Source organism: Lolium perenne, chromosome 6, assembly GCF_019359855.2.
Source record: "Lolium perenne isolate Kyuss_39 chromosome 6, Kyuss_2.0, whole genome shotgun sequence".
NCBI lineage: Eukaryota > Viridiplantae > Streptophyta > Magnoliopsida > Poales > Poaceae > Lolium > Lolium perenne.
In genome coordinates, this window is record NC_067249.2 from 259536485 (window position 1) to 259548074 (window position 11590).

Consider the following 11590-nt stretch of genomic DNA (forward strand, 5'->3'; position numbering starts at 1 on the left):
TCGAAGTAAACTCTTCTTTTTCTTCCTACAGAGAGAGAAAGCAGCGTCTTTGGACTGAGGCTAGAGCCTGAATTTTTTTTTTGAAAATGGCAAGGAAGTATCAAAAAAATGGTATTTCTAGATCTTTGGAAGTATCAAAAAAATGGTATCATAGATGGGCTTTGAGATTTCGGCTGCCTACATGGGTTGTAGCCCATCTGAGACGCATTTGTTACTATTTAATATAACCGCACTTGAGTACAGACTATTAAGTTGAACTTCCATCTAGATAAGAAAACTATAGTTAACTACAACTGAACAATGAACTAAGCCTTAAATCATCAACCTTGTGCAACAAGTTTCACTCAATTCGGTTTGATACTAAGCAGTCATAGGATTACCCGTTGGTGGTGCTTATAAGTCATATTCATTGGCCTTTCCGCCGCCGCCGCTGCCGCCGGTAACGCCTCCGGGGCAAAGACCCACGGGGCGTGGCGGCGGCGGGGGGCCTTCCTCGTCGACGCATGGTGGACGGTGGCCGGATCTCCCCTCCTCGAGCATGGCGGACGCGCAGATGGGATGGGTGGCGGCGGCCTGCGCTGCGCCGCCTTCTCCCGTCGGCTCTCCCATGGTGGATCGGCCGGCGCGGTTGGGATGGGCGGCGGCGGCCTGCGGCTGCGCTCCCTCCTCCCGTCGGCTCTCCGCAGCACTCCCGGCAGGGGCTGGTGGTGGGCGGCGGCCAGGCCCATGGCCTGCGCCAATTTCCCCCCGCCTCTCGCCGGTGAGTGGAGGCGATCTTGGGCTTCACCCGCGACACGAGGTCGCCCGGGGCAGCAGCCTTGGGTACGACGGTGGAGGTGGCCCTCTTCTTCGCCGGAGAGAGTCGGCCTGCGGTTGGTGGTGGTGGATCTATCGATCTATCACCGCATTCCGGCGGCGAGATGGAGATGCTTGGAAGCCGGCGACGGAGTCGCCGGTGGAGGGTTGTAGTGGACATCGCGGGATTGTCGCCTTCGTGGGGGTCCGAGCTGTATAAAGGATGTGGTCCTCGGGACTCTGTTGCGTGAAGAGGAAGACCTACGGAGGCTCGGACTCGTGATCTAGCCGGAGTGTTGAGTTCGGAAGGCTCCGCCGGCGAATGTAACAAGTGTTTTGTGCTCAGAGTTTGTCGGATCGGTGGTATTCGGTCGTGCGCACCCATGCTTTTATTCCGACCGATTGGTTCTGGAGGGAGCGGCGCGAAGCTCTTTTTCTGTGTTGACATCAAGTGACTATGGATCCATGATGAAAGTCAGAAGAAGAGAAGTACATGAAGGCCGGAGGGGAGGACTAGCTAAGGGAGGTTCAATTCTTCGCGCTGTTGAGGGACTTGCTTGGTGTTCTGGGCTTCACAACAGCGGTATGATAGTGGGGGCGACAACACAGGTGAAGTTCAGAGTCCTACCTTTCAGGGTGAAAACCCAAGGTCTAGCCTTAACTGGTTGTGCCTGGCAATGACCTTGTTGGAGGCATTGTTTTGAGAGTGGGGACTATCTTCTAGGTGAAAACCTAAGATCGTTGATCGGGCGACGACGGTGTTAGAGCACTGTTCCCTTCTTGGAGGCGTCGTTTTTGGAGAGTCTGTATTTCATGTGTTGTCTTGGCGGTGGATCTATTGTTGTTGTTAGGCCCGAGATACTGTAGCGGGACTTTTATTTCTTAGTTTTCTTTTCCTTTTTTTTGGCTGTGTGCATCCGTAGTGCCATTAGGGTGGTGCGTTGTTGCAGAGGCTGGGTGTAATTGATATCTTTTTGATATTAATATATTCCCTTTATCGAAAAATGAGCTTACTCGGATTCACCAAAATCCCACACATTGTGACTAGGAATGTCACTTATATATGTGTGTTCTTTCAAGATCGACCTGTAGGATGGTGTCTCTGTCACATAGAGGTATTTAGAACACATTAAAACTTAGTCAACCTGCCATACAATAGCTTTGAGAGAATTCGCATCTACAACGGAGTGGGAGTATATAGTTTCTCTCAACTTAGTTGCTTAGGACATGTTTTCCCAAATCCTAATTCACGGGATCTCCAATCACATAGGTTGGGTTACCCCCTCGGCAACTCCCAAGTCTCAAATCTTTTTCCATCAATGCAAGATATATCATATTTCGTGATAGTCCATTTGTAAAAGGATCTGGCAGATTCTTAGCCGTTGGAACATGATCCAGCGTAACAACTATGGAGTTTTTCAGTTTGGTGAGAGACCTTAGTCTCCTCTTGACATGTTTTGAAATCTATATATTATCCTTAGAACTATTCACTTTGACAAACAAAGTTTGATTATCAATGTTCATGAGGATAGTTGATATTGGTTTTTCAACCATTGGCAAATCCGTCAAGAGCTCATGAAGTCATTCCGTTTTGACATTTGTTGTATCTAATATTGTGAGTCCTGCTTCTATTGTTGACCTCGTTAAGATGATCTGCTTGCATCTAGTCTACACAAAGAACACACACAAAAAGATACTAAAAGGTGGACATCTCACTATTTCGGGATCAACAATTTGGCTCTATTACTTTTCTTTTTGTAGTAGAGTATAATGTATTTCACATCAAGTGCGTGCTTGCAGAGTAAAAATCTGTATGTACATACAGATTTTTCTCAGTAGCTTTGAAACACTGAGGGAAACCATTGAAGAGACCAGCAAGCTGAAAGCGGAGCTAAATAATAAGACCTCGAAATTCAATGCAAACATGGCCGAAAAAAGCAAAGAGACTCATCGGGGGGCTCAAGATTCAGGAGCTTTCCGACCAGGTAAAATCCTTGGCAGAGAAAGATAAGCTGCTCGAGCGAACCCAACGGCAAGTAAATGAGCTGAATGCCAAACTTCAAGCTGCTGGGGCGGAAGCAAAGCTTATTGAGTCCGAGATTCTGCGTAAGCGTCGTATGAACTTTCTATTCTCCGACTTACTTTTGAATTGTAGAATAACTTGCTTCTATTATCTTTTGCAGCACCTCTGGTTTTGATTCTTGATCTTAGGGTCTGCGACGTTGTGTTCAACTGTTCAAGGATGTTGGACAGGTCATCAATGTGCTAATGGATTCTTGGCCGAAAGTTGGCAAGTCCTTGAGCATCAAATAATCCAAGACCAACCACGCTGTGTTCAGAGTGGTACATGAACGATGGCATGGTTGCGCGCAACCTACTGCGCGAATGGTCTTGAAGATGACTGCGTCACCTGTACAAGCAGAGGGCTTTGCATGCGACGATGCAAAATATGGAGTTTGGCCGAGGAGCTGCAGCAGGTGAATGCAAGCAGCAGATATAGCATAGCAGTAGATTTTTTTTTCTCGATAATAGATGCTTTATTACTTAAAATATTATGTTTAAATACAGATTAATTAGACCAAAGCAAGATGGATGCGGTCGTCCTTGATGTGATGCAAAGATTGTTAACTCACTGGCTGTACATTATGTTCGTTTGTGCTCCTGTGCTGTCCAATTTAGAGGCGATATATATGATGGATGATTCGTTTGGACTTGTTCTTGCCAGCTGAGGGTTGTGGAGAAGAACTTGGCTGCGTACGTTACTAGGAGAGCTGGTAGCTGGTGCCTGCCGCTTGCGTCTCAAGTTCTAGTCCCTCGCTTCTGCATCCGTCACTGCCTCACTGGTGGTCTCAAAGCTGTGGAATTCACGAGATATATACCGATCGAGTCATCGAGATGAGGTAGGTGAGCTTCATCATCCAAAGCAAACGCCTCCAGGAAGTCGGATCCATATTCCGTCCAATCCAATGAAGGCCGAGTCAAGGAGTTTCATCCTACTAGAGCGTACGCATCGAGACCGGCTCTGCTTCGACCATGTCCGTGTGGGCATATTAACTCGTCGCTACAGCCACTTGGGACGCACGAACGTGGTAGCGACGGACACGCCTGGAGAATGCCATGATTCGCCGAAGTGTGTCGACCTTGAATACTACGGTGTCGTTGCTGGATCACCCTCGAATCATTGCTCGAAGCACCAAACACTCGGTCACCTCTAGCCAATTAGGATCACACAGTATTCTGTGATCGATGCAACCCATGCCTTTGCCACCACCATGATTTTCTATCTGATTATTCACCCCATGGCCTAAGAACGTGGTGGCTCGGTTGTCCCTCTGCTCGAGCTCAATGCTGCCGCACTCACCACCCTCTTTTGAAAGCGAGACAGAGGATGCCGACGACCCCAACCATGGCCGGAGAAGATAAGTCGTGACGCCATCAGGAGCAAAACAGAGGGTTTCAGAAAAGTGGGGAGCTGAGAAAACAAGGCCCGCGGCGACACATGTGAATGAGGATCGCCAATCCCGCCACCCCACCCCAGCTAATTAGGGCTTGTTCAATTCAAACGAATTTTGGAAGAATTTAGATCCATAAGATTTTTACTACTCCCTCTGATTCAAATTAATTGATTTAACTTTATATAGATGTCTAGACAAAGTTAAATCAATGAATTTGGATCGGAGGTAGTACAAACGTTGTTGATTCATAGGATTGCAATCCTTTGAAATTTCTGCAATGGATTCATTTGCACTATGGATTGGAGGAAATTTTCCCTTCACTCCAACCTCCTTTTATTTTTTTTTTGTTTCTTGTGCAATCAAACGCTCGTTTTGGATCCAAAATCATGTAGTTTCCTAATCCTATATGATTGGAGAAGACATGACATTTTTAATCCTATGTTTTTTTATTCCTAGGTTCTGGAAATCATGCGAATCAAACGAGCTATTGTGTGGAAGTTTGTGATGATTTTTGAAAAAGGTTGACACTGTGATTTTTTTTAGCGAAGCATGTGTATTTGGGTAGCAAATAAGTGGTAAAGGTACTAAAAATGGTTTTGCTACGTCTCAGTCAACTAAGATTTTCATAAGTCTAAGTCACTTACAAAAAGGTGCTTAAGTTACTTTTCTGTTAAAAAGGTACAATTACACTTTTCTGCCAGAAATGTGCAACTGGACCGATTGCACTTTTCTCACTTTTTTTTGAACTGCAGTTGCACTTTTCTGAGGTGACTCTGACTTAAGAAAATCTCAGTCAACTGAGACATAGACACACCCACTAAAAAAGCACTTTGTCTCTATACGTCCTGCAATCCACAACAGGTGCGGTGTCAAGAAGCTCGTTTAGGGATAATGAGTTGACTTGGTCCACCATTTTTTTACAACCATCTTTCAAATCCCGCATAAAGCGAGGAACATTTCTGCACGACCTTACATTTTCTCTAGCTTACCGAAGATCTTGGTCATTTGCCAAGAACATCTACACTAGATAAGTTATCCATGAAGTATAATCATTCACTGTCCCTTAACCTATACTCGGCGAGAAAGGCATTCAAAGTTGCAGTCTTGGTTGTGGCTCGAGCCATAAGTTGAGCACTTCAGTTATCCCTTCGTATGGATATTGTTATTTTATTTAGATCATATTTGGTTTCTAGCCATAATTTTTCAAGCCATAGTGTGGTTAGCCACAAAAGTGCGGCTTCAAATGCTGAAACAAAATTTTGGCAAAAGTTGGCAAAAAATTGGACTTTATGACAAGTGAATCATACATGTAGTAAAAGTAAAAGTGTAGTAAAATACAAACACATGCCAACTAAATTTTAGCTACATGCAGTAAAAGTGTAGCAAAAAAGCAAACACATGTCAACTAAATTTTAGCTTGGCAAAATGTGGCTATGAACCAAACATCCCCTTAAAATCGAGTCGAAAACCTGGTTGTCTACTTCTTTACCTATGGCCGGCCTTGGTATAAGACCCATGTCCATGACACATTACATCGCACCCACTGGCCACTACACTCTATAATCCAATCCAGTATTGCAGTACACGGTATGGAATTACACGGTGGACGGGCGAGTGGGTGGGTTTTAGGTGTAAAATTTTCTTGTACAGAAAAAAGGACTGAAAAAGATGCTAGGGTTTTACCAAGGTAGAAGCAATCGGAACCAGCGAGAGAACCAAACCACACACACACACAGAGATACCCCAAATCGGAGGGTTTTACCCGGCCGTTCCTCTCCGCCATCCTCCGCCCCGTCGCCGTCCCCGTCGCCGGCGAGGCCTCCTCCTCCCCCTCCCACCCCGCCGACGGCCAGATCGGATCAGACCAACCCCCCCGCCTCCTCTGCCACCGGTTCTTGCCCCGACCCACCCACCAACCCGACCAAACCCCATTCCGAATCCGCCTTGCCGTAGCCCAGCGGTTACCGCCGGCGCCCCTCGAATCCCCGCCGCGCGCGCGCGCGTCGCCTGCCCGTCCCCTCCCCGTCGGCAACCTCTGCCCATTCGGGCTCCTCCCAAGGTACGAGCCCGTCTAATCGATTCCGTCGTACGATTGGTTAAACCCCACCGACCTGACTCTGCAATTCTTTCGAGATCCCCTCAGCGCCCGCTCTGCCCACGGCTCAGGTCCGGAAATGGTGTTCCGGAAGAAGCTGGATGAAGGATCCGGCAGCGGCAGCGGCACCCGCCAACCCCGTAAACCCCGCGCTGCGCCTCTGGCTCCGGTACATACACAATTCCCTTTTTTTGTGTGTGATATACTCTGCTCTGGTTCAAATTATCCCATTCTGTATCGTAATATTTTACAACTGCATATCTGATGGTTGATTGTAATCCAGGTGAAACGCTCGGCGCGGCTGAAGAAGAAGCAGATGTACGCGCTGAATCTGCTCGCCACGGTCGCGGAATCGCTCTCGTCCGATGAGGATGGTTCCTCCAGCGGGACCGACGTGGGGGAATCAGAGGAGGGTTACAATTCAAAAGGGACATCTGTTGAGGTAGAGCAATTGGATGAGGATTCAAAGAGGACATCTGTTAAAATGGAGCAATTGGTTGAAGTCCCACTGATGTTGCTCGATAGCACGGCGTTGGAGAATGGTTGCTCGCCGCTCGATAGCGCAGTGTTGGAGAATGGTTGCCCGCCGCTCGATAGCGCAGCGTTGGAGAATGATTGCTGCAGAGGATACGCAATGGGCTGTGCTGGGATCTGTGCATCTCTCAGCCAAACTAACTTACGCATGAGGGAGGGTGTATCGACCCAGAATGTTGCTGATACAGTATCATCGGAGTCGCTAATAAAAGAGCCAGGTGTGTTTGCTGAGGGCTCGCTGGTTAGTTGTACAAAGCCATACCCAATGGGCCATGGCCTTGGCACAATTCCAGAGTATGAAACTGTTGGAGTGTGCCCTCCTTGTTCCACGGGGTTAGCAGTTGTTAAACAAGAGCCTCAGTCCATACCAGTAATGATCACAAGTCAAGTAGATGGTATTGCTGCAACCCGGCATAGTGCGGTTGACACCATGGAAATGGATGTCAAACCTGTACCTGTGGTTATCGCTGGGAGTAGCTCAGGAGTGCACTTGGATGGCCCTGACGTGGGCCTTAAGTCTGATCCATCCTGTTCCTATAAAGTGCAGCATGCTGCAGATAGAGATGACGACGAAAAATTTCCCCGCGTCCATCCAAGCACTTCGAGAAGTAAGGGTGGTTATCTACCACATTATTTAGGTGACTGTAGGACAAGGAGGTTCTTCGCCACCAGGATGAGGAAGGCAGCTCGTAATAAGATATGTGGAGAGATGTCCAATAAAGGTATTTGGAGTTGACCATCATTTCCTCTACAGCTCCATAGCATCCATAAAGAAGAGTTCTTTCTTTTGCTAATCTATATTATCTGGTCTAGTTATAGCAGGAATTGTACTGAATTGTGTTGCATTATCTATAGGTAGCAAGCTGAGTATCCGTGGAAAGAAGATATCCACTACACGCCGAAGGGCGCAAACACAACGAACAATGCACAAGACAAAGAAAGTAGCTGAATGCTACTCTGCACAACCATCTGATGAAGAGACCCTAACTGAAAGTATGGAGCCTAATTATATTACTGTTTCACCTTTGCGGTATTTCAAGGTCGCAAGTTATTTAGGATGATTAAATTGTAGTATTGCACACAGTTCGTACAACTTAGCATTTTATGCACAGTATTTGGATAGCCTTACTTCCTGTTTTGGTAAATTTCCTGAATTGAAATGCCTGTTGCCATTTCCAGCCAGCGGGACATCAGTCCCCATGGGAGGTCAAGATCCACCATGTGCTTCTGGGTCTGGTCAAAAAAAGCCATGTGGTGCTGAGGGTTATAATGGTATACTTTATTTGTTTCTGTAGTGCATACATACATGGAACCATTACTTAATTCATCAACACAATGACTTACTATTGTTTTTGTCTTTTTCCAGTCAAGTTCATCATCAAGTCATTCAACATCCCTGAGGTATTAATTGAGGTCCCTGAAGATGCAACAGTTGGTTCATTGAAGGTAAAACACTATTTGGGCATCCAAATTTATAAAAACTATTGGCTTATTAGCAACCATGCACCCAGTGTAGCAAGATATTCTCTACCTCATTGCTGTGAGTAACCTATTATCATTGATATTATATGCAGCAATTGTTGCTTCCTTGTCTTATGAGGTTTCTAAATTCCAGCATTCTAAATTTTAGTATCATTTTTCTGTCTTTTAAAAAAATTTGTTGTTGCATAGACATTACCTTCTTATGAATAACATGTTTCAATTTGTCTTTAGAGAATTGTAACGGATGCTGTCACTAATACAATCGAAGGCGGCCTCCGTGTCCGTGTACTTCTTCAAGGAAAGATCATTCAAGATGACAATACGACACTTCAGCAGGCTGGGATTTGCCACGGGGCAAAACTAGATAGCATAGGCTTTTCACTGGAATGCGAAGCTAAACAAGATTCTGATCCTTCAGTAATAGCTCCTGAAGAAACGCGCCCTGTTGGTACATGTATTGTGCAACCGTTATATAAGTAAGTTACCACGAAGCCATCTCTTCCTGCAATATTAGACTGAGATTTGGATTAGGTGCACTGGTTGTCGAGATGCATATGATAATTTGTGCTAGCGTAGCTGTTCTGCAGATGTTTGAAACAATGCTTTGATTGATTTCCGCTGTTTATGCTCATCTAAGGATTTTAATTTCCATTCAGGGTGAAGTGCGAAGAACCTTCTCCAAGCTTCGCTCTAAGCGATCCTGTTTATTCTTTTGGAGGAGCTGCACAAGTCAAGTCAGAAATCCAAGGGATCGATGTAGCTGGAACTTCAAATGTAGGTGAGCTGGCTATTGTGCCACATCCCAGGTCAAAGCAAAGGGATTTCGGGCAAAGACGTAAACGAAGGCCCTTCTCTATTCCTGAGGTGGTGTCGCTGGTGGAAGCCGTCGAAAAGCTTGGATTTGGAAGGTCTGTGCCCAGAATAATTCTTCCAGTTGGCGCAAGGTCACTGCACACCATATTTTGTCTCACTTGGGCCTGTTTATCTGTTTGTCCAGGTGGAAGAACGTTAAATACCATGCGTTCGGCGACAACCAAGAAAGGACCTATGTTGACCTTAAGGTAATTCCCTCGAAAACGGTTTGGTGGAAATGCTTGAAGCGACTAGCAGACATCACTATAATTTCATCCTGACACTGTTCCACTTCACAGCTTATACCTCCCTGCCTAACACTCCTCGTTAGCTCCTTGTTTGCCATATCTTTCTGCTAGTGCAGAGCACTGGATTGGATTTTTCTCTATCAGATCAAACGTACTGGTTTCCTAAAATCTCCGAAAATGTTTTGATGGACCAGGACAAGTGGAAGAACCTAGTGCACACTGCCAGCATACCCCCTCAGCTGAGAAGAGGCCAGGCGATCCCGACGCAGGACCTCCTCGACCGTGTGCTCGCAGCGCAAGCCTACTGGTCCGCCCGCCAGCCGAAGCTCGAGGACCACCACCAACCATGATGCTGAAACCCTGCGACCTGTCTTGCCTAGATAGAAGGCAAGCTGGTTCTTGTGTAAAAAAATTGTCCCTGGTGGACAATGTATGTATGTTAGGGGATTCTACCCAAAGAGATTTGGGTATGATTGACTAGTTTTGTTTGTGTGGCTCCAAATTCACAACCCTAGCTAGGGTTGGTCTGAGTTGGAGGCCTGTAACTAAAAATGATTCGGAGAACAAAAAAAACGGCAAACTGTGTGTCTGTCCATAAATTAAGAAACTGGTTGTTTCTCCTTTGCAGCTGTTGTGCAGCTGCCTTCACCACCTGCCAGTAGTTTCTATCTTTTGAACATAATTTTAGTTTCTAATTGACATTATTCTAATTTGATAGATGAGACCAGATGCCAGTATTTTTTAAGGAAATAAATTCCAGGTTCTTTCCTGGAAGATAGATAAAAATGCGAAGTTTGTGTGCGTTTATTATCTTTTTTGAGGGGAGGCCAATGTTGTTTGCAAACTGCGATGTCAGTTTTGGTGTAGCATGGTGTAGGTCAGTTCTAGAAGGCGCATTGATGCTGAAGCTTAGCAAATAGGTTCGTTTCTGGAAAAAAAGCAATTCGGGCTGTTGCGCTCCAAGGGCGACGGCGTCAGGCCGCCTGACGAACTCTCAAATCATCCGGCGGTTCATCCCATGCAGATATGGATGCGAATATTATGAGCATATACTGTAGTACGTACTCCGTATATCCGATCGAAGAAAGAGTCTTTCATGCTGGTTTAGCTCGTGGGAAGTTGTTGAACAATGTTATGATTCACTCACCATATCGAAAATTTGAACTTCTATGCTTTGGTCATTTTTAGAAGTCCTTGAAAATTTGCTGTTTAAAAATCTAAATGCAATAACAATAGAAGCCAAATCCATAACTAAGATAATAGGCATTTAATAGATGAGGCTAGAGGTCCCCTAAATACAACTATTGTCTTTTCGGCCATCCTTTTGGTCGCCTTTTTCCCCAAAAGGTCCCTTGTAATGAACTGCTTTCTATCTAATGGAATGGCAGACTGCCTGCCTTTACCTCTAAAAGAATGCGGCTAAAATATTCAAATTATTGCCAAATACATATAACTGTTGTTAGATGTATATATCTGTATTTTGTAGTTTTCCCATATGTTAGGGGGTTTTCTGCATATGTGCACCTGTACATGTACAACTGTGTACTCTTTCCATTCTGCAATACGAATCACATTTTGATTGTCTAATTTGTGCTTGGGCCGTGAATTTGTTATAGAGTAAGATATTTGTGTTAGTGGTTATAAAATCACAACATTAAGAACACGCATTTGGGTATGAACCCTCGTCTATTTTGAGAAACGTAAGGGCTCATTTGATTCATGCGATTTCGAAAACATAAGAAATACCAAAAAAAAGAGAAAAGTTATAATTGCATTTGCAAAACATAATACGATATTTTTGCGAAATTAGGTGTTTGATCCAGGCGGATAGAAAAGATATATTAATTGTAAAAAAGCACAGCTATTCTCCGTTCGTGGTTACCTCTTCAGCGAGTGGAGAACCGAGACCTGTTTACGGAGGTCTGTACACGGTTGGAGGCTACGGCGAGAGATATTTTTTCCTTACATGGGTGGCAGCATAGTCTACGGATTGAAGGCCCATCCACACCTTAGGCGTTTTATATTTCATCGTTTCGATATGTATTTCGCCTAGTTTTGTTTTATCAGGCTTTTCACTTGGACACATAAACGGCTATGTGCATCCTGGTTATGCAGAGGCTGGATGTAAT

At 45.3% G+C, this 11590-nt stretch overlaps 1 protein-coding gene across 1 annotated transcript; it reads left to right on the top strand.

Annotated features, from left to right (window-relative positions):
- Positions 1–5942: 5942 nt before the first annotated feature.
- LOC127305338 (telomere-binding protein 1) lies at positions 5943–9963 on the top strand. The gene is made up of 10 exons (XM_051335748.2): positions 5943–6309; positions 6394–6514; positions 6629–7601; positions 7735–7872; positions 8059–8151; positions 8246–8325; positions 8593–8837; positions 9018–9269; positions 9359–9422; positions 9656–9963. Exons 2-10 carry the CDS (start codon positions 6425–6427, stop codon positions 9809–9811), a joined length of 2091 nt encoding a protein of 696 aa, XP_051191708.1. The 5' UTR covers positions 5943–6309; positions 6394–6424; the 3' UTR covers positions 9812–9963.
- The last annotated feature ends 1627 nt before the right edge of the window (positions 9964–11590 follow it).